General features: G+C 52.0%; 2 protein-coding genes across 8 annotated transcripts in view; one reads left to right on the top strand and one right to left on the bottom strand.

Annotated features, from left to right (window-relative positions):
- FANCA (FA complementation group A) overlaps positions 1-23871 on the top strand; it is a 43986-nt gene extending 20115 nt beyond the window's left edge. Inside the window, exons 21-43 of one of the 3 annotated variants that reach the window (XM_036924299.2) lie at positions 4406-4482; positions 6555-6668; positions 7922-8013; positions 8663-8733; positions 9067-9163; positions 9247-9434; positions 10750-10843; positions 11927-12103; positions 13154-13227; positions 14435-14563; positions 16294-16378; positions 17495-17661; positions 18129-18234; positions 18919-18978; positions 19114-19218; positions 19941-20053; positions 20979-21114; positions 21961-22023; positions 22353-22455; positions 22889-22964; positions 23123-23279; positions 23366-23458; positions 23669-23871. In XM_036924299.2, coding sequence (XP_036780194.2) covers positions 4406-4482; positions 6555-6668; positions 7922-8013; positions 8663-8733; positions 9067-9163; positions 9247-9434; positions 10750-10843; positions 11927-12103; positions 13154-13227; positions 14435-14563; positions 16294-16378; positions 17495-17661; positions 18129-18234; positions 18919-18978; positions 19114-19218; positions 19941-20053; positions 20979-21114; positions 21961-22023; positions 22353-22455; positions 22889-22964; positions 23123-23279; positions 23366-23458; positions 23669-23776 — 2485 coding nt within the window. In that variant the 3' untranslated portion in view covers positions 23777-23871. Of the gene's footprint in view, positions 1-4405; positions 4483-6554; positions 6669-7921; positions 8014-8662; positions 8734-9066; positions 9164-9246; positions 9435-10749; positions 10844-11926; positions 12104-13153; positions 13228-14434; positions 14564-16293; positions 16379-17494; positions 17662-18128; positions 18235-18918; positions 18979-19113; positions 19219-19940; positions 20054-20978; positions 21115-21960; positions 22024-22352; positions 22456-22888; positions 22965-23122; positions 23280-23365; positions 23459-23668 lie in introns of those variants that run through there. The other 2 variants (XR_008994070.1, XR_005032461.2) reach the window with 2 other exon arrangements.
- Positions 23798-24430, bottom strand: part of ZNF276 (zinc finger protein 276) — a 17337-nt gene continuing 16704 nt past the window's right edge. For all 5 annotated transcript variants that reach the window (XM_036924315.2, XM_057493052.1, XM_036924312.2 and 2 more), the window contains one exon: positions 23798-24414. In XM_036924315.2, the coding sequence (XP_036780210.1) occupies positions 24168-24414 (247 nt within the window). In that variant the 3' untranslated portion in view covers positions 23798-24167. The remainder of the gene's footprint in view (positions 24415-24430) is intronic.

Below are 24430 nucleotides of genomic sequence, written 5' to 3'. Positions count from 1 at the left end.
TTTCTGGGACCTTATTTGTATCGATATCTTGGATAAAATATCCCAGGAGCACAGAGACTAGGCCCACATGCTCGCAGGCCCACATGTTCACCCATATTAACATTTTCCTGTGCTCCCTCATTAAGTTTTGTTCAAGAGGAAAGAGCACAGATGTGGGAAGCTCCCAGGCCCAGCTCTCTGAGCCCTCCCCTTTCCCACTGCCTTGAAGTCATGTAGGATTTTTTCCTGTAGCTTTTCTCTTTGGTGGTATGTGTCTATAGCTATGGATTACATATCTACACACCTACACCACACAGCAGGGTCTGTGCACATGTGAATCGACAGACATGTGTCATTCCGAAATGCACACTTCCACCGACCCCTTGGCCATCCAGGCTGATTAGTCAACTGCTGTGAGGAATTCTGTCATGCAGCCATGAGTTCCACACTGGGCAACCCCAGGGGTACGGGGCCCACACCTGCAGGATGAATACCACGGGACCCCAGAGCACCATCACTACTTTACATGCCCCCTGTCATTCATTGCATGCTCAAGTTAACTCCAACTTCATGCTCTTTTAATAGTACATCAGTGAAATCTCTGGCTATATCTCCATATAAACTCGGAATTTTGAGTGGCATTTATTTTGATGTTACAGGTTAATTTGAAGATAGTTGACTACAAGGCCAGGTTTGTTTCTTGACATAGTGTGTATTTACGCACCCGAGCCTGTACTAGTGTCTGTGATACTTGTTCACAAGCTCTTGTTTACTGCCAGACTCACTGTGCTGCCCCTGTGAGCACTGAGTCACGTTCGCTTGTTTTTCTTTGGTTATTTCTGAGTCATGGGCACTCCAGCCCGGCGGCTCTGCCTAACTTACTTCTTACTGGTTAGTAGACTTCTATGTAGACGACCACATTGTCTACAAGAACAGTTTCTCTTTTTCAACTTTTATATCTCTTAATTTTTGTTGTATTGTATGGGCTTCATTGTAATGTGGAATTGTAGGAGTAGTAAGCTGGTGTCTTGTTCCTGACTGAAATAGGAATGCTTCTAAAGTTTTACCATTAACTATATTTGCTCTAGTTTAAAATTTTTTTTATGTGCTCTTCACCATGTTAAGAAAGTTCCGTGTATGAATTTGCTAAGGACGTTTAGCATGAGTTTGCGCCTTTTCTGCCGCTCTTAAGCCCACCATGGTGTTCTCTTGTATGCTACATGATAATACATTGGTGCGCATTCCCACTGTCTGTGCCCCTGGAATATCCCTACTTGGGATGGCTTCAGGCTTATAAGCTCTCAAGTTGGGTTGTCGTACTTTCAGGGTTTTCACACCTCGTCTCTGTTGTCATGTCCTCATCCTGAGTGCTTTGGTACCAAGGTCTTGGTACCAGAGGAGACGCCCTGGGCAGCCTTCCCTCCTGGCCTCTGAAATTGTTTGCGTGCCAAAGGGACTCTGTGTCCCTTTAGGTTTGAGAGAATTTGGTGGTAAACGCATGTTCTGGTGTCTTCTGTGGAGGCAGAGGCTTTGGCTGACCCAGTTTCTTGAATGGTTGTTGGATCAGTCAGGTTCTTATTTATCCTTAACTTAGTTGTTTAGGTGTTTCTAGAAAACTGTCCATTTTATTTACATCTCCAAGTTTATTGACTTAGCATTGTTCATCATATTCTTTTGTGATGTGAAGTAAAAATCACCACCTCACCTATACTTTTCATTCCTTTTTTAAAAATTATTCCAGCTAATGTTAATTTTGCCTTATTTTTTTATGGCTCACTTGTTAAATATTTGTTTTATCACATAACCACTTTGATATGACATCCTTGCTGCTGCTGATTTCTTTTTAATCTGTTTCATTAAAAATTTTAGATTATTTTCTTTGGGTTTACTCTGTTCTTTTTATAACTTCTTAAACTGGTTGTTTAACTTGTTGTTTTGTGGTTTTTCTTATGTCTTGATGTAGACACATTCAAAAGACTTCACCTCTCAGCATTGCTTCACCTGCCTCCCAAAATCTTGAGAATATAGTTCTCACCTGTCACTCAGTTTTCTGTATCCTACCACTACTAGGTTTTCCTCAAAATTGGTAAGTTAGTGTAGGGAAGCTGGGGTTCGTGTGGCCAGGATCCTCACTGAACTTAAACCACCTGATGATGTAACTGGTCTGTTGCTGTGCTGACGCTTCCACACCTGTAGACAATAAGCTATTATTGTGCTATGTAGAGAGCTCGGCCCAGGGCTCTGGGCAGAGGCAAAGATGCTAGTGCTCAACCTACCGCCGGAGGACAAGCCGGGTAATAAACCCTTTCACCCCAAAGAACGTTTTGCTGTCAGTTTCTTTGGTTACACGGAATCCATAGCAAACTTGCCCGGGGCTGAAACCCATTGGCAAGACATTAGCTTTGAGCGAATTTGAAGTTTTTCCAAAAGGTGTAGTTGTTTGCCCCTGAGCTTTTATTGATTTCTAATTTAATTACATTATTTTCAAAGTACATGACTCCCATTTCATGGATTTATTTTTATATTAAGATCCCTCCAGTAGAAGCTCAGCATTTGTGAAGTTCCCTGCGTGCCCTCTATTGGGGGTGCAGTCTGTCCATTAAATTGTGCTTGTTCCCAAGTTGCTATCACCTTGGTTTATTGGTTTATTGGTTTATTGTGGAGGTGGCTCTGTGCTTGTCAGTTTCTCCTTGTAATTCTGTCCAATTTGTCTTCAGGTATTTTGAAAGTTGTATTGCTAGTTAGAAACAAGTTGTGATAAAATACAGCATTCATCAGCACAGCCTTCCTGTTGGACATTTTTTCTGTATCCTGGACCATCGGGTTCTTGATTACTCCTTTGTCTTGGCGGAACACATTCTGTTGAAGCTTCTTAGGAGAGGATGGGTGGGAGGTAAATTTTTTTTCTTTTTGCACCTTAATTCAGCCCTCATATTTGATAAGTAGCTTGTCTGGGTAAAGAGAGCTATGTTGGAAATTATTTTCCATAGAATTTTTAAAAATATTGTTTGTTCCACTGACTTCTGGCTTCCAGTGTTGCTATTGAGAGACTAAAAAATTAGGATTTCTGATTCTTTGGAGCTGTGTTTTCTCTCTGGAGGCCTGTGGTGTCTCTCTTTGGTCCTGTGTTCTGAAATTTTATGGCAGTGTATTTTGGTGTGGTTCTAATTTCATTTCTTGGCTGGGTACATGTGGGCCTTTTAAACTGGAAATTCATGTCTGTCAGCACTAAGACATTCCCTTGGATAGTTTTAAGACTTTTGTTATGAAAAGTTGAAGACACAAAAGTAGAGAAAATAGTGTCTGTCACCCAACTTCAGTATTAATCAGCAAAGCCAATCTTGTTTGCTCCCATTCACCCACCCGTGCACCCACTGGCTCTTCTGGGCAACTTTGCAGCAAATCACAAGCCCTGGTCATTTCTTCCTGGCTTGTTTCAGGGCAGGTCCTCTTCCCTCCGTGGCCTGGTCCCCTCGGAACCCCTTTCTTTCTCAGCTGTTAGACCTCCGGGCTTGTCTTTCTTTTTCCTCCTGCCATACTTTGCATGTCCGGTGCTGTTTTTTCCTTCTCCCTACATTTCGCCTGCCTGTCATCTCACGCAGTTCTCCGTCTGTGCCACCAGGTGTCCCTCTTGTGGCCGCCCCGTTCTCGCTTCCCAGCAGCAGTGTTTTCATCTTCTCTGAGAATGTGAACAGTTGTGATATCTGAGGTTTCTCTTCCTGGGAATGTCCCCATGTTCTTGGATTCGCTCTTTCTCTGCATTTGCATCTGTTTCAGTTTCCTAAGCTAAAGGCTGCCCAGTGCCGGTGCCTAGACTCCAGGTGAAGTGCCGTGTCCCCTGCAGGTCCCGCAGTGGGATTCTCACCTGGGATGCACCTGGGCCCTTGTGGGCCTCTGTGCCCGTGCGCATCCTCATCATGTTTGCAGCGCCCCTGGGGGAGGTGCCCACTGCCTGACTGCCCGTTCAGAAGCGCGTGCCCATGTGTCCTGTTTCTGGGCTGCTGCTAGCACTCCTGCTCCTCTGAACGTGACTCTGGCTCTTGTCCTTGAACATGTCAGGTCCAAGGACAAGATGTTATTCATTGTTTTTCTAGTATCATCCATTAAAAGGAACATAAGTTCACATATAAAATTTGTAAATTACCAAAACTTGAATGAGAGAAGTAAAAATCATTTATGATCTCACTTTCCAATGAAAACCACCTTTGGCAGATGTCTGTATGTGACATCATGAAACAATAGAGGCCATTTATATCCACACATTTTTTTTTCTAAAAACAGGGTCAACATGCATATACAATGTTACATAATTTATTTAGATTTACTATATCACACATTTTTATTTTATGATAGTTTTTGGAATTGTAAGCTTGAGAATAAATTTAAGTCATTGTTGACTTGGTTTTCATGTTTTCTTCTGATTTAGAGCAGATAAAATCCCCCCATCTCTGTACTCCACCTACCACCAAGCCTGCTCCGCCGCTGAAGAGAAGCATCCAGAAAGTAAGGCTAACGGGTCGCAGAGTCATTGTGGTGCCTGTGTCTCCCCTCCCCCGATCAGGAGGTGTTCTGGTGACACCTGCCGGTGCCGTGCCAGGCTGGTTGAATTGTGCGGGACCAGGCCAGAGCTGTGGGTTCAGGGACTGCCCGGCACTAGAGCCACATGATATCAGCTCCCCGGCTCTTAGGCTGAAGGCCTAGAAGGTGAGCTGACAGGGAGGGTACTTCCTACAGTGCTGCATGGAGGGCAGACGGCACTGTACCACCTACCTGCCAGCTTTAAGCACCCCACTAAGGTGGTGGTGTAGTTTCTGTTTGCTGTTCTGAATTCAAGCTTCAAATTCAGGTGGGCCCAGACTCAGCAACCAGGCTCGAGGCCTTGATGTTGGTTCTGAAACGTGTCGTGCTGGGCGGTCTGTGTGGGGACAGCAGTGCAGACCCTAGTCTATGAGAGCATCAGGGTGCGGGCAAAGTCCTGCCTGCCCCACCCTGCCCACTAACAAGGCGCCATCAGCAGAGACCTGGTTTCTCAGCAAGGCACCTTGATAAGCTGCAGGAGCTGTGTTGAAGCAGGGCTTGTGTTTGCTGGTTCAGACCCTCTGACATCTGCCAGATGACTGGGCCGAATGAGGCTATTCCACTCAGTTGCGGTCTGTTTCAGTCTGCAGAACCCCTTTGCATGTCCCTTAACTGCCTTTACCACACGTATCCTCACCTGCAGTGGTCTGCAAACATAGACCCTGCAGGATATTTACCCCAAAAGATATCCAGGGATGGGAGAGACATAACACAGTATGCTCCTTTGGGGATAGACACCCTATTCCCAACAGGATTCGGCTTGTTTCACTCTGATAGCCTTACCCCCGTATCCCTCTGTAACAGCAGTTTCCTGGGAAACCACTCAGGGTTGTCATAAATGGTGAGCATTCAGCCCCCATGTCCACCAGGATGAGGACACGCATGTTCACTGGGGGCCAATGAATCAACACAGGCTTGGAGAGTTTCTAGCAGCCATGCTGACCCAGAAAACTTGAGTGGGTAAAGAATAAAGGTCCCAGATCTCACACATGGTTGGGGGAGCTCACGGTGGTGCTGGGGACACCACAGAGGCCACAGGGCTGTGTCTGTCATGTTCTCACCCAGCCCCATGTCCTACCTTTGGGGCTTCTAGAATATTTTCTCATACTTGGTCTAAATATTCATGGGAGCCTTAGAGTCCGTGGTTCTTGCTTCATTTGGGAGAGATCCGTGTGAGTCTCGCTGCCTTAATTAGCATCTTCTTGTTAGGCTTTAAAACAATGTGCTGTGTCTTCCTTTATGTAATGAAAATGGTGTGTTTGAACAACCGTCTTTCTTTTGCATTTAGTGTATCTATTAAATGTATGCTGAGTACTGGCAATTGTCTCTTTTATAGCTAATTCTCAGCTTTTTTCTTTACATTTTTGTTAACATCCTATTGTAAAGAAAACAATCTAACACTCACTGAAAGTTGAGAAGTGGAATCGATGCCACTGCGCATGTCTGCTCTCCCAGGGCTCCTTGCTGCTGCCTCTGCATTATGCGCGTGCTCTTTACGATTGCGGAGATGGTGTGCATTGGGGCTTAATTTTTCTTAAAACATTTACAAACAGTTTTTTTAAGGTGTCCATTTGCTTTTTCCTCTGTTGAGGTACATAAAATCAAATACACAAATATTGGTGTGCAGCTCGATGCATTTTGACGTGTACACACCCCCATGACCATCACAAGACCAAGACCGGGATACCAGACATTCCCATGGATTTTTCCCATTCACCTGCTTCACCCATTCCCCCACCCCCACCCCAGGCAGCCACCGGTCTGCTCTCTGGGTCTGTGAGCCTGTTTGTGTTTTGTTTGTCCATTTGTTGATATAAATATGTTTTTTGATTATGATGGTTAGCGTCTCATGTTGGGAGATTTCCCTTCCCTCCTCAGAGAGCCTAGGGCCTCGTCTTCCTGCTACGCAGAGCAGGAGCTGTGGCAGTGAGCAGGTCGGCACCCAGCTGCGGGTGTTCCCTGTCTGGCCTCACTGTTAAGGCTCCCGCCCCTCTCAGGTGCAGCTGCAGGCACAAAGGAGGAGCTGGGCTCTGCAGAAGAGCCCCTGCGACCGCTCACTGCCGCCCTGGGGGAGCTCAGAGCCATGATGACAGACCCGAGCCAGCATGACGGTGAGGACAGCTGTGGTCGGGGCTGTCTGCAGGGGTGTCCGTGGGCTGGGTGGGTGGAAAGAGCTCAACGGCTGGCCCTACCCCCATAGCAATAGGCTGGCGTGTATTCCCTGCAGTTCATTGTTGGGTAGCTAAGCCTGACCTTGCTGCCCCAGCTGTGGAGCATGGCCTCCTTTAGGATGGGATGGGGGACTGGTCCCTTGAGCTGTCACCACCCTTGGTGCTGAGGAATGTCATGCTGTTTTGCTTCCCAGTGGAACGGGACAGAGGAAGGAAGCTGAGTGGCCTAGGGTGTGGGTCCTGTCTTACCCTGAGTGGCCCAGCACTCCTTGCTGGTCACCTGCTTCTGTGTGACCGTCTTCTAGAGATTGTTGTCCTGGGTGTTTATTTGTGGAGGAAGAGCATGACCAGCTCAAAGCACATGTGCACAATGGTCCATAAATTGAAAACTTCCAATACTTTCAGATTTTGTTAAGAAAAATGCAGAATCTAAAATTAGTAAGTTGTATTTTACGTAGTAACTGTAATACTTTTTTTTGAGTTCATTTCATTCAAACTGGGACAGAAAGTCCCGTGAAGGCCTCCCAGAGGAAATACTGATAAAACCACCTGGTTCCACTGCTCCTGGATGGGGCTGCAGTGCCTCGGCCAGGACCACGTGGGGAGCACGGCCTTTCAGAGCTGAGCTCCTGCAGGACTTAGTGTTTGGGGACATCGAGGCCTAGGGGAGAACCCCAGGCCTTCATCAGGATTGCTGAAAGGTCAGTCTTGTTTCTAAAACTGTCCATTTCCGAGTGGTGTGGCCGCCTGCTCACTGCCTGCCCTCCGGCCCCTGGAGGCTGTGGCTCTTGGCTGTTGGCTGGCCCGATGGTGCCTGGGATGCAGCGCCTCCAGCCAGAGTTACAATACATGTGAGAGTTGGCATGTGACTTTGGGTGGAGAATATAGATAAAAAGTGGAGGTTTGTGGTGGAGAGACATCCTGATGATCCAGGGGCCGGCAGTGGGCATGCCTCGGGCTCACGCCCGCCAGGTCTCATCACTGCCACCTGCTGTTTAGGGAGACTAGTTTTCCCCACCTGGCAGTGGGCATGAGAGCTCTGGGGCCGGCGGATGCTCCTGCCTAAGCAGCGGCTAGCTGCAGTGGTGACCCGGGCAGCCCTGGTCCTGGAGGAGCGTGCCCCAGGATAGCAGCAGGCAGCTCCCCCGTGCACCTGTGGCACATGCTCTCTAACTGGGCATCTCTGTTTGCAGCTCTGTCTGCTCAGATGGCACTGATTTCTGAAAGGCTCAGCTCCGCCTTGGGTCTCCGTGAGGGTGATGGCGTCCTTGCTGCAGAACAAAAGGTGGGTGAGGACGCCAAGTCACGGGCTGTCGCATGTTTCTGGATCATGCCTGGGCACTGAAGGGAGAGCCCTCTGCACTGCAGCTTTATGACAGGTGGACTGCATGTAGAAGCAGGACGTTCAGGAGCAGAGGGGACTCTGACCAGGGCCCACTGGCCCGCCCTGTTTGTGCCCAAACTCTTATTTAAACTTTTTAAAAAGAACATGCAGCATCTTGCTACACTGATAGACAGTGACTGTAGTGGGGTGTGGTGGTGGGGGACTTGGTGAGGGGGGGAGCCTGGTAAACATAGTGTTCTTCATGTAGTTGTAGATTAATGATAGCAAAAATTTTAAAAATTAAAAAATACAAAAAAAGAACATGCAGCAGAAGTCATTGGAGGCCTTGAAGCCTAAATACTTAGTCTTTGGTCCTTTCTAGACAAAGGGCCCTGACCCTGATCTGCTGTGAAGTCCTATGATGGCATCATGTGCTACACTTGGCCTGTCACATGCCCAGGGTATGGGAATGGGGTCTTGTAGCAACTGGTCCAGACTGGGGCCTCTCCTTGGCTCAGCAGAGCCCCACCTTGGTGTCCTGGGTGCAGACGCTGCATCGTCAGCCACTGTGCTGCCTTGCGGCCATGCCCTCAGTGACCCTCTCCCCCAGGTCGTCGATCTCCTGCTGAACTCTTTCTGTCAGAACCTAGTGGTAGCCTCCAGCTTCGCCCCGCCAGACAGGTACAGGCTGGAGCTTCACTGGGTGCTTGCAGCTGCCTCGGTGCTCTGGGGGACCCCCCATGGCCATTCAGTCCTGGTCCAGCTCGGTGCTGCCCCCTGCCCTCCAGCTTCCTGCTGTACTGGTTGAGGGGCCCCAGTCTGTGGAGGGCTGGGCAGACTTCCGTCAGGCTGGGGAGTGTCAGAGGTTGAGCATCTCTGCTGGAGATCCACTGTCTGGGGAACAGCTGGGTTCTTCCTCAGGCCGCCTGAGCCTGACTGTTTGTCCCAGATTCAGAGGGAGGGCCGTGCGGGCCAGGAGTGGCCATCGCTTCAGGCCTCTCTCTGTCCCTGCAGGCAGGGCCCCTGGGCTACCCGCTTTGTGATGGCCATGTGTGGGCGCACACTCCTCCCCGCCATGCTCACCAGGCTCTGCCAGCTGCTGCGCCACCAGGTATGGCTGCCACTCCCAGCCTCCATTCTGGGAAGTGGGCTCTGCTCCTCCCCTCCTGCAGAACCACTTTTTTCCCGCCTCAGGGCCCGAGCCTGCACGCCTCACATGTGCTGGGCTTGGCCGCCCTGGCTGTCCACCTCGGTGAGTGCAGGCCTGCACTCCCGGAGGCGCACCTGGGCTGTGGTGCCCCTGCCTGGGGCCTCTCCATCCCCGAGTTCCTCAACAGCCTCCTGACCTGCATGACCAAGGAGTCCTCGCTCTTCTGCCTCAGGTGAGCTGCTCCCCTGCCCTTGGGCTTCTCTGCTGTCTCTTGGCTGAAGTAACACATGCTCATCGGGTGAAATCAGCAGAAGCAGGGCTCCAGGGACCATCACTCTCTGACGTTTCAGTGTCCGTCCTTCCAGAGGCATTCTTTGTGTCTGAGATTGTTCCACTTTACTGCTGAACTGCCTGTTAAGAGATGAGAGATGGGCTGTAGGTCCTTCCGTGCCTTCAAGCCCACCTCAGGGCTGTGTGAGAGCAGCTCCGTCTCAGGGTGCCGGCAGCTGGTTGATCAGATTCCCAGGCCTCCCTGTGGTGAGCAGCCTCATGCTGTGGCTGTCTCTCTGGGGTAAATTCCTACACAAGGAGCTTGTAAGCTCACCTTAAAGGGCTCTGAGACCCATCGTCCTACCAGTTTGTGCCAGTGTACATCCCACTGTTCACTCACTGCACCTTGCGTGCCAGGCCTGGGGTGGAGCCTGGGAGGCAGTGGAGTGTGAGGCATTTGGGGTGGCAGGTGCTGGGAGAGGTGGACAGGTGGAGGTGAGGCCCTGTGAGCCGAGTGGGCGGAGCCCTCGGGAGCCTGGGGTGACTAGGCTGAAGAGCTCAGCAGCCACCAAGGTGGACGGAAGGTCAGGACAAGACGTCAGGAGGCTCCCATGGGGGCTGCTGGCTGGACTGGGGTCTCAGTTCCTCAACAGAACTGACACGGCTGTAAAGAATGCGACGAGTCAGGGAGACAGCATAGGGATGCCAGGGCGCATGCTGTCCACAGCAGGAGGCAGAGCAGGCCTGCCCCTCCTGGGCATTTGCCAGCACCAGACCATTCCCACTGGGAGTCAGCACTGTAGGCACCCGGCTTCCTTCTGTGCCACACTTGACAGCCTGTCACTGGCAGGCAAAGGCTGCCCCTGAGGTTGAGTTTAAAACTGAGCATGGATTCTACAGACTTCTAGGAAGGAATGCAAGCTTTTTTGCATAATTATACAAGCAATCCCTCCCCTGCCCTGCCGTGTCCCCTGATTTTATTTCTGTTCCGGCTACAGCTCTCTGTAGGCAGGGAAAGCAAGCCCTTGTTTCATGGAGTCCAGATGTTCATGTGTTTCCCCAAGCTCTGCCTTCATTGGGACAGAGCTCAGACCAGACGTGTGACATGGGGGTGCAACCAAGCACTCAGAGGAGCTGGCCAAGGCCAGGGACTGACCACTAGCCACCTGGCTTAGAATGCCCTCTGTTCAGTTTTGTGAAACTCAAACTAACATTCCTTTCATCCCTCATTTTGCATGGACTACATAGCGACATTACGATTTGTTATCTGATTTCAGATTTTGTACAGCAGCAATCTCTTATTCTTTGTGTAAGTTTTCGCAGTCACGTGATATTTTATGCAGCTGTTTATCTCCAGGCCTTATAAAAAAGGTAGGTCTGCTGGGCTCCTTTTTTCTCTTCTCTGAGTGTCCAGTCTTGTGCAGGTTTCTGGCCATAGCCTGAGGTCTCTGCTCTCTGTAGCCCCTCCCCGTGGCCTGTAGCTCTGTGCTCCCTGCCCACCTGGCTGTCTCTTGGCAGCTGCCTCAACTACTTTACCTGAACACTGCCTCTTCCTATGGGAGTATCTTTGCATGTAAAGAAGAATTATAAATTTCTTCTAAAGACTTCCCCTCATCTAGTGGATGCTTGGTATATTAATTAGAAAACCAAGAAATTTAAAGATGCCTGTTAGGAACTTTCCTTTTCACAAGGAAAGGTGGAATTAGAGCTTAAGCCAGTGTCATTCCTTGTACAGCATTCAAGGAACAGCTCATGGAGTTTAAACCCCTCCCCAGTTGTAGGCTCCACATCACGATCAGCTGCAAAGCGTCTGAGAGCGCCTGCCCTGGGCTGCCCAGTCAGGTTGGCATTGGAGTCTCCAGGGCCCGGAGCACATCTGTGCTCCCTAGTCACTGGCATCAAGGAGCTTAGTCCCAGGTGCTGAAGTTTTAAAGCAAGGAATGAAGATGTGGAGGAGTGGCCCAGGCCAGGAGGCCTTGCCCCACTTCCCAGTTCTGGTTCCCAGGTGTGTCCCATACCCCCCTGTAGCTACGCTGATGAACATGGGGAAAACCATAGCCTCCCAGTAGGCAGTACATACAAAGCTGTACACCACCGGCAGCATGATGCATGTCCAGCTGGCACACTTTCTTTATGAGAATACCAGTGCTGGCAGAGGCCTGTGAAGACACCTGTTCACGGCTGCAGGTTGAGGCCGGCACCGCCCTGCACAGACAGATTAGACCCAGTAATTCCGCCTGGAGGAACTTTGCCCAAGGAGACAGACAGATGTGCAGCAGGATTACAGGCAGGGCAGGGCTGTTCACTGAAACGCCATCTGCAGCTGGGAGTACAGTGCCCACAGTGTCCCTGAGGAGTCCTGGTGCCCGTGGGTCTGCACACACTGCCCTGCTGTGCACAGCCGGCCACTTGAGGGCTGCTTCTTATGGCAGACATGTCTCTGTCTCTCTTCAGTTCCAGTTCATTGTGCTGAGACTGTTCTCAGAAGCCCGGGACCCCCTCTGCCAGGAGGACACAGCTGGCCTGCCCCGGGGGCCCCTGTGCCTGCTTGCTACAGACTGGCAGCAAGCCGCCCTCTGTCTGTGGAAACACAGCACTTTCTGGGAACTACTGACGGAGAGAGAACTTCATGTAGGTTCACGGTCCCTGCCCAGTCCCTCCCCCCGTCCTAACTCTCGGGTGTGCGGGCGTATGGTAGGCAGGCAGGGAGCCTGACGCTGGGGCAGCATACGCGGCTTTCCTTGAAACCGTAGCAGGATTGCTGTGGGCACCCGGGCAGTTTGAGAGAGGACAGAGGTCCCTCTGCTCGGCCCAGTGTCTCCCAGTACCAGCATTGTGCAGAAAACATTTAGGATGAGTAAAAACATGCTTTAAACATACCTGCTGACCTCCAGTTTGTCACTGGGAGCTGCTGCGGCCAGCGTGCCTGGGGTACTTGTCTCCTGCTCAAAACTTCTTGTTTGTTTCTTGGGTTGGTTGCCTGCTTGTTTTGGTCTTTAGAGAAAAAAATTCTCATTTGTTTTATTACATTTTTTTCATAGACGGGAGCAGGTGTGGTTGTGTGAGGAGCAGGGGCGCTTGCTGCCCCTGGCGGCCCAGCAGAAGCTTCGGCCCCACTGCCATCTGGGCGGCAGTCTCGCTCCCTGCGGGGTCACCACACGTGTGGGTCCCTGGCAAAGCTTTGCTTCATGTTGCCTGGCTTCAGCCTTTACACAGGTTGAGTTGTGCTGCCCACATTTCATGGCAAGACCTTACAGGCCACGCGAGGTCTTGAGATGAGTCTCTGTCAACGCAGCACAGAATAAGAGTGCGCTGCTGTGGCTGTTTGAGGTGTTACTGTACCATGTTCATCCTTTATGTCCTGGTGCTGTTGGGCTTTGAGCACAGGGGTTTGTAGGTGGCTCACAGGTGCCACAGCTCACTGCCCAAAACTGGGCAGATGCTGGAGAATTCGACCTAGAAGTACAGTGTTAGCTCCACGGTCAGAATTAAATTAAGCAATGTATCAGTTCTTCTTCAGGGCTTGGTGCCCCCATGTCATGCAAGCCGTGGCCTTTCTTACAAGACTCAGTGGTGATGTTAGCAGCACACGGATCTGCAGTGACACGACGTGGCAGACGCATCAGCAGGCTGTTGCTCATGTGTCCCGTCCTCACTGCCTAGTGAGGCCCTTTCTCTCAGTTAACTTACAGAGACTGGTTACAGCTGGAGCTGGAAATTCAGCCTGAAGTTGATTCTCTTTTAGATACAGAAAGGTAAGTGTGTGAAGTCCCTTTAAAGTGTCAACACGGTTTTCTACGTGGTCTTAATGTCTGTGTCCTGCCATATCCTCAATCCAGTGTTTGGTTTACCATACATGCAACTGTGGTATAGCCTCCGCAGTTCAGTCATCGTTTCTCAAGAAACATTTATTGAGCTCCTGCTGTTGTCCAGAACCTCGAGGATGTTCTGGGTGAACGACAAGCCTGCTCACATGGCACCTTCGCGCAGATGGGGCTCACCTGCCCCAGCACCCTGACCAGGCACTTACACAGTAGGATGCGCCTTTCTGTGCTGGGGAAGCAGTAGACCAGACAGCTGGGTCTGGTCTCAGAAACTCCCATAGTGAGAGCGTGTGCTGGGGAGGCAGCGGGCCGGGCCAGTGGCGCGTGGAGCACTGGCACCAGGAGCAGGTGACGAGGCTCCGAGCCCCTCTGGGGCTGATACAGCGGCCATTGGGAGGTTGGGTGTGCTGCTCTGGGGTGCAATAGGCCTGTTGTGGGGGAGGGTTGCTCAAAAGGGGAGATGTGCTACCAGGAGCCTGGGGGACACCAGAGTCAGAGGACAGCACTGGCCACCCTTCCTGTCTCCCCACCTTGTCTCCTGTCAGATTCCGGAGAGAGCACCTGCTTTTCCTGTACACGGGGCCTTGCTTCTTAGCGGCGCCCAGCCCGCTCTGGGGGGACTCCTGTGTCCTGAGGTCTCTTCCCTCCCTCCCCTTCTCTTCCTCTTGCCCTTTGGAAAAGAAGGAATTGATTTTCTGGAGTGAGGATCATAATAACCATTTCTTAGCTTACATTCAGGTCACTGTGTGTTGCAGCCGTTCAGAGCTTCTGTAGTTTCACAAGTGACACCTGAATGAGTTCTGTAGAGCCTCAGGTGGCCCTCACCGCTTCGGCTGCATTGGCCGACTGCAGTGTCCTGGCTGCTGTAGCCTTTAGTCAGTCTGTCCTTGACATCTTTCCTGTGGGCACCTGCAGAGCCTAGTCCAGACCTGGAATGGCTCAGCCTGGTCGGACCGCAGGTGCCTACTCCGTTCCCTAGCTCAGCAGCAGTGAGCAGGCAGCCAGCCAGCAGGGCGGCCTCAAGTGGGCCTGGATCAGTGGTGGTGGGCCTGCACCTTGCTACGGGCTCCCTTCCTGGCTGTGGGAACCCCTGGCTTGCAGCCTTTCTCAGCACAGACATCTGTCTTTGTTGTGGCAGGTGGGACTTCCACCAGTGGGCGATCTATGAGCACTTCCTGCCCAAGCACTGTGCCACCGGGGGTTGCGGTGGAGACCTGGAAACTGCATGCACAGTCCTCATTGAGGCCCTCATGGACTTCTGCCAAAGGTGAGCCATGCTAATGCCAAAAGGCACCTTCCCTTTAATTTTGGAGGGTCTAAGTATGAGTGTGTATTTCTCAGTCCAGTCTGTGCTGTACAAAGTGCCCCTGAACACATCCTGATCAGCAGTCTGAGGCCGCTCAGATCTGCTGTATGTGTAGGTTTGTCAGCGGCAACGACTGTTGTCCTTTGTCACCTGGTATTCAGGGTCAGCAGCTGGGAAGAGTTGAACCAAAGGCCGAGGGGCAGGAGGCACTAGCGTGAGCCGTGGGCCAACTACCGTACAAGGCAGAGCAACCCGCGGCCTCTCAGCCTACAGGCGCCCTCCTGCTGGGCAGTGTGTCTGCCTCTGCACCCTCACAATCACTCTATAAGTTGGTAGGTTCTGCATGATCCCATTTTCCATACTTTAGGTGACATATTACTTCAGTCACAGAAAACTAGTTCTGTTTTTACCCTCTAGTAAACACTGTCCTGGCAAATGGTTACTTAAGACACAACAGGACAGACACCTTTATTTTTCCCAGCACCCTTCTGTTCTCCACAAGAATCTGTTAACATATCATCCAGCTGGCGCCCCTTAGGAACTCATGTTACCTTTCCCCACAACTGGAACAACTGTTTTCATTTTTGTAGATTTGTAGTAAGTTTTAAATCGAGAAATGGGAGTCTTCCAACTTGGTTCTTTTTCAAGCTTGTTTTGGCTATTCTGGGCACTGTGTAATTCCATCAGAATTTTAAGATTAGCTTGTCAAATTATACAAAATCAGCCTGGATTCTGTTCGGGGTTACATTGTATCTGTAGATCAATTAGTAGGGGGGTACTGCCATCTTGACAATAGTGAGTCTTCTCGTCCGAGAACATGGAATCTCTTTACATTTATTTTGGTCTTCCTTTTTTTCCAACAAAGTTTTGTAGTTTCACTGTATAACTCTTGCACCTCCTTGGTTAAGTTTATTCTTAAATATTTTATTCAACACCACTGAAAATGGAGTTATTTATTCCATTTTTGGATTATTCCTTGCTAGTGTGTACAACAAATTTTGAATATTGATTTCATATCCTATAACTTCACTGAACTTGTTCATTGTTCTAAAAGTTCTTTATTGGGATTTTTTTTTTGGCTTTTAATATGAGATTGGGTCATCATCTATGACAGATACGGTTTAACTTTTTCCTTTCCAATCTGGATGCCTTTTCTTTTTCTGTGTGAATTATCCTGGCTGGAACTTCTAGCGCATGACATGGAACTGGATGGAAGTGGTGATGAGGACGTCTCATCTCGATCCCAGAGAAAGCATTCAGTCTCATATCACTAAGTGTGCTGTCAGCCGTAGGTTTTCACAGACACCCTCTATCAGCCTGAGGAAGTTCCCTTCTGTTCCTATTTTGTTGTTTTTATCATTAAAGCATATTTTTATCTAATGCTTTAAGGTGCATATAATGAGATGATCACATGGTATTTTTGTATTCTATCAATATGTGTATTACAATTGATTCTTGAATGTTGAACCAACCTTGCATTCTTGGGGTAAGTCCCACTTGGTCATGACACATGGTTCTCTTTCTATGTTGCTGGGTTTGAGTTGCTGGTATTTTGTTGTTCTTGATTACTGTGTCACACAGACCCCAGGGACCTCCTAGCTTTGTGAGCACTTGGCACTGGAGACAGGAGGAGTAGGAACTCCAGCAGCCAGGGGATACTTAGGGGGGGTTCTGCTGTGTTTGTTTTCCAGTTCAAAGAGTTACAGCCGCTCAGAGGATTCTGATTTTGTTCTCAGTGGCTACATAAGAAATCGGGATATTTTTTCCAGATTGCAGGTGAGTTAGAAGATGGAAAACTCAGTGTGTTTGCTGCATTTAAGCCATCTGCTATTAAGGTATTTATTATGACTATCCATAATGGATCCTACGGCAGCTCAGCAGAATGAAAACTTGCACCATGCACACAGTGGCTGAGACCCAGAGGGACACTGCTCTGAATGCATCTGTCAGAGGACCGGCTCAGTGGAATTTGGAGGCTCTTGTCTCTGGCAGAGGCACTTTGGAGAGCTCAGGAGGGCTGTTCTCATTTCACAGTGGAAAGTGTCTTCTGGCTCCTCTGGTCTTCCTAGGACGATGAAGGTCGGACCTGAGAGTGAGCTCTGGGGTCATAGTTCAGACCAAGGCCCCTGCCTCCAAGCCTCCCACCCACTGTGTACACTGGGGTCTACCGTTGGAAGTGCACTTGCGGTTCTGCTTTATAGGGTTCTGCGTGGAGGCCTCATGCTTGCCAGCAGCATTCCTGCTGCAAGTGAAGTCCCTGAATCTTTTAATGTGGGGAGAGAGAAGCCACAAGGGTGTGGTTTGGATTTGGAGCACTGGGAAAATTTATTTACAAACATCCCACAAAAAAAGACCCCCAGGTCCCCAACCCCTGATCCTGACCATCTGTCCTCCCATGTCCATCGTAACTGGACATTGGAGGGCAGACAGAGTATGTTGTGGGCTTGGGGTCACACGTGATGGGGTTATGCTTAGATGTGGGTGCTCAGCTTGTTCTTTCCCTACATCTGTGTGTGCGAGCGGGCTGTGCACATGTGTTTTTGGTCAGGTGTCCAAGTGCCTGCTCTGCGTGTGGCTCGCCCTCAGGCTATGCCCACGCATGTGTATGAAAACGACAGGTGGTAAACGGGAGATGTTAGCCATAGTAAATCTGGGTAAAGGTGTTCAGCCTGCCATTTTTATTTAGTTTTTGCAGTTTTTCAATGATTTCCAAGTAAAAAGGACTATCCCATTCACCCTTCCTAGTCCCTATGGAGCCCTTTCTCCCAAGCCTGTCTCAGGGTCCTGATTCGGGCTGACTGGCAGCCCCAGGGGCTTTCTGCCTCCACATCCAGGGACAGAGAAGCACCTGGAACCAGAGAAAGTGTGTGAGGGTCTGGCCTTGTTTTCCAGGAGATGACTGCTGCCCTGGAGCAGGGCCCTGCCGTGGCCCAGGGCTGCGCTCCCTCTCGGGGGCACCGTCTTGTCAGGGCTCTCCGCAGGCGGCTCCAGGCTCGGGCAAGCGGATGGGATGTGGCCACCAGCCTTCAGAGGCAGCAGGAGCTGCTTGTGTACAAACGGTAATGGCACCCCATCCCAGAATCTCTCTGCACTGGGTTTCCTTTCCCACTGATCACTCGTATCTGATGCTCAGCCTGTAACTGCATCTTCTCCTTGGTGTTCCCATGGAGAGTGGGGTCTGCACACTGGATTAAAGCCTTCCTCCTCAGACTCAGGAGCCCCTCTGTCGAAGGCTGTGGCCTTAAAGAGCTCTCATCAAAACAAGGAGAACTGCTTATCACAGTGTGTTCATAGTAGAGCATGAAACGATATGGATTTCCAGTTCTCAGGAGCTGCTTTGTTAGGCCACGCACACCTCCTCCTTGGTTATCAGCAACTTAGAGAGTGGTTTTGAGTGACGCAGTGCATCTGCAGCGGGCTCATCTGGGACAGGCGGGACTAAGGAGGGCTGAGACCAGAGGCCCAGGTTCCAAGAGCAGGTTCTGAGGTCTCTCGGGAAGGAGCTGACACATGCCTTCTTCCCAAGGATTCTCCTCTGCCTGCCTCCATCTCTCCTCCTTGGCAGCCCCCAGGCCGAACTGCCCACTGCCCACAGCTGTGATGAGTTCTTCCACTTGGTCACCTCTGAGCTGGTAGGTGTGATGTCAGTGACCTAGGGACACAGGATGAGGGGTGACCTGGTCACTGAGGGCTGGTTTTTCAAAGTTCATGAGTGCGTCTGGTCACTTGGTGCTGGCGGCCTCGGGAAGCATGGCTGTATGTGGGGACCGCTGCTGCCTCGGGGCTCCCAAGGCTCGGCAGCCTGGACCCAGTCGTGACATTTCAGGGGCCAAAGTGCCAGGTCGTGTTGTAGTGAGCACCCTCTCCCTCCATGGCACACGTGGCTTGTTGCCAGGCACTTGTGTTCTGTCCTGCAGCCCATGTGCACTCTCGCAGGCAGTGACTCAAAACTCCTAAGTTTTCCTGGGTTTTAAAAATGCACAAATACAACTAGTGGTTGAGCTAAGGCTCCATCCATCCCATGGGGACTGGAAAGCAGAGGAAATGAGATGCGGTTTTCCTTCAGTGCTTGCCAGAGGCTGTTTTCCTTAAAGTCTTCTCAGAATGGCCTGCAGACTCAGCTGAGTGGCTGAAGTGGGCCGGGGGGTAGGGGCAGCCACTGGCCTGGGCCAGCCAGCCAGCCAGCAGGAGGGTTGGAGCGGCGGTGGGCCCAGGCCATCTGCCCTGCTGGCCTCCAGGATTGGTGGGCTGCTGGCTATGGCAGCCTGTGCCCCCCAACCTTGGTCCTGTTCTCACTGGCCTGTGCTGTTTTGCAGAGAAACATCTGTTCTCACGGAGGTACCCTGAGCCACGACATCACCCTCCATTTCTTCAGGGTAATTGCACTTCCATCTGCTCCTGCTCACACTGCTCAGCTGGGTCCTCATGTCCAGGGTGCCTCAGAGCCATGGTCTTTCAGGGTCTGGGTTCATTTGCAAACTGCTGAGTTTCTGGCATGTTCTCCCCTGCAGGGGCTCCTCAACGTCTGTTCACAAAGCAGAGACCCCTGCCTGACAGCCGACGCAACCCTGACTGCGTGCCAGACCGAATGCCCCCTCATTCTGACCTCAGCCCTGGTAGGCCTGGCCTGGCTTCTTGGGGTGCTCCTGGACTGGGCACAGGCCCAAGCCCCACAGCCACCTCAGGCTTCTCAGGAGCACGTTTCCCATTTCCCATGACAAACTCATCCTAGTTCTTGTAAGCGAAAAGGCCTTGGCGAAACTGGGGTGAATAAGAGTACCGCAGAACACGGGTGCTGTGACAGGCCCCCAAGTGCCTCCTTGTGTCTCGGTGGGGCTGGCCGGGCCCTCGTGCCTGCACTGTCCGCACCATCTGTGGTCTCAGCCGCCACCTTTGCCCTGCTGGTCTGACCTCTCCGTGACCCCGCTCGCTTGGACGGAGCTCTCCCGGTTCCGCTAGGGTCAGGCCAGCAGCCGTGGACACTGGCTCTATTCCCACAGAGCAGCCTTTCCCTGCCCAGCCCCTCATCTGGCCTGGCTCGTCACCTGGTCTTTGGTATTCGCTGGAAATACTGTTCTGTGTTCAGACTCGGCTCTAGGGGACCCCATGTCCTCAGCAGATGAGGGTGAAAGCCCCTCATGGGACTGCCTTGAGCCTCACATGAGACAGAGATGGTGCTGCACTTGAAGCCATGGGGACCCCTGGAGTGGTGGGGGTCAGGCAGTGGAGACCCCTCTTGTCCAGACTGTCACTCAGCATTTCCCAGTCCTGATTATGGGGATGGGAGACATCAAATTCAGCCACCCCTGGTCTGCTCATTGGTAATCTCCTTCCACAGCTGTGGTGGCCACGCCTGGAGCCTGAGATTCGCTGGCGGTGGGAAAGGTGCGCCCGCAGCCCACTGCCCCGAGGGCTGCAGCAGCTGCAGGAGGCCCGGCAGTTTGCCAGGAGGCAAGTGTTGGCAGCAGGACGTGGGGGGAGGCATGAATGTTGCTTAGCACCCACTCTAGGTCATCTACACAAGACCCACTTGAAAGGTCAGAGACCCAGCTGACAGGTTCCTGAACAAGACAGCTGAAGGGTGTTCTGGGAAGGACTGATTTCCGCAGGTCGCTGCTTTCCTATCTATTGGCCCACCCAGCCCGGGGATGGTGCCTCAGGGCTGTGAGAAGAGCAGGGGTCCCCGGGCCTTGGGTCTGGGCGTGCCATGGCCCTGGAGGCCCTCAGGAGCACTTGCTAGTCACCCCATCCTGTCTGTTCTTGTCTCACTTTGTGACTCAAGTTTGTCCCCCCCGCAGGGTCAGGGGTGCTTGAAAACTCAGAACACAAGGGGAGCAAGTCTGCCCACCAGCCTGAACTCTACAGAGTCAGCATATTGAGGTTTCTTAAGTCACGACATTATATTCATTATTGATTCTTGGCCCTGTTTCTAACCTGCTGGAGGGCCTTCTGAGTGCCACCCTGCAGCCAGAGCAGGGACTGAGTAAGTGGAGGGCCAGAGGCAGACCTCTGGGGTCTGCATGATGGACTCTAGGTCTTGGTGTCTCCTACCTACTTTACGAGCTCAGGCTGCTGGGCCCAGGTGCCCTCTCCAGGCCTTGCAGGTACCTCATGTCCACGGTGCAGACGTGCTAACAAGCTGGAAACCAGACCCAAACTGAGGACAAGGCCGTGACACAGGCCTGGGCCTCTACCATCACAGGTCCCCGAGTGGAGCGGGGTATTAGAGGTGCAGACCTTGCACCTGCTGATTCTGCAGCCCCTCATTGCTCCCCTTGGGGCAGGGCTGGTGTCTTGATGGGGAACAAGAACCTCAGGAGGTTTTCAGCTTTGGTGGTTTCAAAGCTCCTGGGGTGACACGCATCCCTGTCTGCAGTGTCCTCTCCGACACACTGCCCCCCGCGCCTGGCCCGGCCTGGGTCTCTGCTGTTGCGCTGCACCACGAGATTCAGCGAGCCGGGAGAACCAGCATTTCGAGAGAGCTGCAGCAGCTGGACTGCCAGGGAGAGGAGGCAAGAGGGGCCCTGCTTATGTTCAGTGTCTGATCAGCGTTTCTCAGGTTCACCCTACCCGCCTTTCCAAGGACAGGACGTTTAGAGTTCTTGTAACTCTAAGTTTGAAGTCTGACTCTCCAGTTTACTGGTGGAAACTGTGCAGTCTATTTTATTTTTGAAGTGCTTTTATGTAGTTTAGCTGTCTCCTATGGTTGGGGGACAGGGGGCAGCCTGAGGTTCAGCCTGAGGAAGGGGAGAACAGCCCCTCGGGCTCCTTCATCTCCCCTAGCTGAACTCTTGGTTCTGTGACTTGAGGCCCCATCTGTCAGCTCAGGACAGACCCACCTGCCTGATGACTAGACCAGCCGAGAAGCTGAGGGTTTTCATAATGAAGCTTCCTTCAAGTTTGTTTTTAGGCTGTTTTTGTTGGAAGGGATTTTAGTGGGTCCAAAGCCGTGGGCCTGAGTGTGCCAAGGGGATGCTGTCCACAAAAGGGCCTCTCCCAGCCTGGGGATGCCCACACTCCAGGGGTTGGGAGAGGCGGGTCAGGATGGAGCCTGTGGGTTAATCTCCAGGAGTTTTACGCACACACTTGTGGGGACAGAATGCGGCTGGGCCATAAGTAGCTCTCATGCCAAGACTTCAGCAACAGCCCAGTCTCACAGCAGCCACTCTCTAAGCTGTGTGTAAAGGCAATACATAGTGGCCTGTCACTCATGCCTTATTCTCAGTCAGCCTTTAAAAACAGCTGGGCATTTTTCCTTTTGAGGAGATGTGCTTGTAGGAAAGCTGTGCCTGAGGCCTGTGGGTGTGGGTGGGCAGCGTGGCAGACGCCATCCTGGCTGTGCCTGTTTCTGCCTGCAGCTCCTGCTCCCCCTGTTCTTCTCCTCCTTGCTGGGCCTGCTCTCCTCACATCTGACCCCACATGTAAGTCAGACCCCACCAGCTACAACGGCCCTCCTACCACAGGCAGGGCCCTGGATCCTTTCAGTTTCTCAGGAGTCCTGTTGCTCACGGGAGTGAGCACCCCAAGGCCACATGGGCCTTTCCTATGTCTTACTTTAAAACTTGGGCACAGGGTCCCTGGCCTCTGCCTCCTACTGAGCTGTCGCCATTTAAAACCCAGAGCAAAAAAAGAAGTTTTTTTCTGTGTTGAGGGTCCCTGCCCTCAGGGATGAATGCAGCTCTAAGCCCCAGCTAGCAGCAGCAGTTCTGCAGACGCTCTGGTGTAGCCACTCTCCCTTCCTGGGCCACAGGCTGTCGACTCCCAGAAGGCATTGGACATTTGTGCTGAGATCCTGGGGTGTTTGCAGGAGAAGAAGATCTGCTGGCTGGGGCTCTTCCAGTTGACGGAAACCGGTGAGGAAGGCCCCGAGGTAATGGCAGGCATGCCGCCTGGGGCCATCGCAGTCATAGGCTGTGTGCCAGGGATGAACATAGGTGACCCATTGGCTTATGCTCAGGTCTTGACCTTTCAGTCCTCTTCAGAAGCAACTTTCAAATGGCTAAGAAATGAGCCCTCCTGGGGGCTCACTCTACAATGCCACTTTTATTAGTTTGTTAAGAATATAAACCCCATCTTGGTCAGGACAAAGGCAGTGTAAACTCAAGACGGAGTGGGTTCAGTGGAGTACTGCGCATCCCAGGGTGCTGCTGAGCCCACTGAGTCCCCGGCTCTAATGCCCTCCAGCACGAGGACACGGCCCCTTCCAGCGGTACACCATGTCCCCTAAAGACACAGATCCTGGGGTGGGATGTGTCCACAGGGCTGAGTCCCCTCTTGGCGTTGCAGATGCCAACCTGGGACGTGTCCTCCTGCGCCTGGCCCCAGACCAGTACATCAGGCTGCTGCCATTTGCCTTCTACAGGTAGCTATGCCTGCTCTGGTCATGCGACAGGGCTGTAGGGCTCCCTCCAGAGGGGAAGGGCTGCCTTCACTGTCCTTCCTCAGATGAGCAACTCCTCCTGCACCACTTAGCTCTGTCAGGTCTTGGAGCCACCTGACAATTTCTGCCTTCCCCTGCAGCCTTCTCCCCTACTTTAATGAAGACACCCCCATCAGAGAAGATGCATTCCTACGTGTTGCTGTCAACATGTACCTGAAGCTGGTCCACCTCTTCGTGGCCGGGGAGACAAGTGCAGTCTCAACACTAGCCAGCAGGAGCCATGAGCACCAGGGCCAGGCACGTGCTGGGTCAGGCCTGTCAACACCATGTCCTGTGGACCCATACAGCAAGCTGACCCGTGGCTCTGTCTGTCTTCTCTCTAGGATGACCCTGTAGGCCTGATAGCAAAAGCTCGCCTTTTTCTGCTGCAATTAATACCTCGGTGCCCAAAAAACAGTTTCTCAGACATGGCAAAGGTAATACCAGATGCTCACAGGGGTGTGTGTTAAGTCCAAATCACTTTAAACACGAGGAAGAGGTTGCACCACCCTAGGTACAGTGAGATTCTGCAGCACCATGGCTGCCAGGGCCACTTGCTGGTTGGGCTGTGGTCACCAATTTCCTCTCTCTGTGCCCGTGATGTTTGGGGTCTGTGGGGCTGACTGAGCATGGGTATTTCCTTGCAGCTCCTGGCCACCAGTGGAGATGATGACCCAGAAGTGCATGCTGCCCTCCTGTGCAGGCTGCAGGCCACACCTGACACTGACCTCTACCAGGAGCCCTGTCTCTTCTAACTGGATCTTGCACAGCCCAGCTCCTTTGTAAATAATTTATTACAAGCATAACATCAGAGCTCTTGTTGCACTAAAAAGTGGGTTACAAATCTCGATTGCTTTAGTGGGAAAGAGGAATCAATTATTCAAACCCTGTATCTGGCTCCTAGTCACTCAGTGTCAGTAGGAAAACACTGATCCCAAAGCGGCCGGCAAACCTACCTGAACTGCACGCAGAGCCCACTGCCACCAGCCAGCAGAGCAGCGCCTCCTGCCCTCCCGACACATAGGGTGGGGGTCCAGTGGGGGGCTCTTGGTGAGCAAGCAAAGCTGTGCCATCAGGTCATGGGAGTAGCTATTAAAACCTTTAAACCCCACTTGCTGCCTGGCAGGTTTGGGGGCTGAGGCACCCTCAGGTGGGCTCTGGCTTCACAGCCTGGCCCTCTGCCATCCCTGGTGGCGCCTCTGGAGGCAGGGCCCTGTCCAGTGTCTGTGTCAGAGGGTGGACCATGGACATGTGCACGTTGAGGTTGTGGGCCTTCTCGAACCTCCGGCCGCACTGGTCGCAGGCAAAGTCCAGCTCGGTCTCAGCCTTGTGCTTGGTCATGTGGTACTTGAGGGACGCCCGTTGCCGGCACTGGAACCCGCAGACTTCACACCTGGGAGGACAGGGAC

Source organism: Manis pentadactyla, chromosome 15 (genome assembly GCF_030020395.1).
Source record: "Manis pentadactyla isolate mManPen7 chromosome 15, mManPen7.hap1, whole genome shotgun sequence".
Taxonomy (NCBI): Eukaryota; Metazoa; Chordata; class Mammalia; order Pholidota; family Manidae; genus Manis; species Manis pentadactyla.
This window is presented reverse-complemented; position numbering and strand designations above follow the sequence as displayed.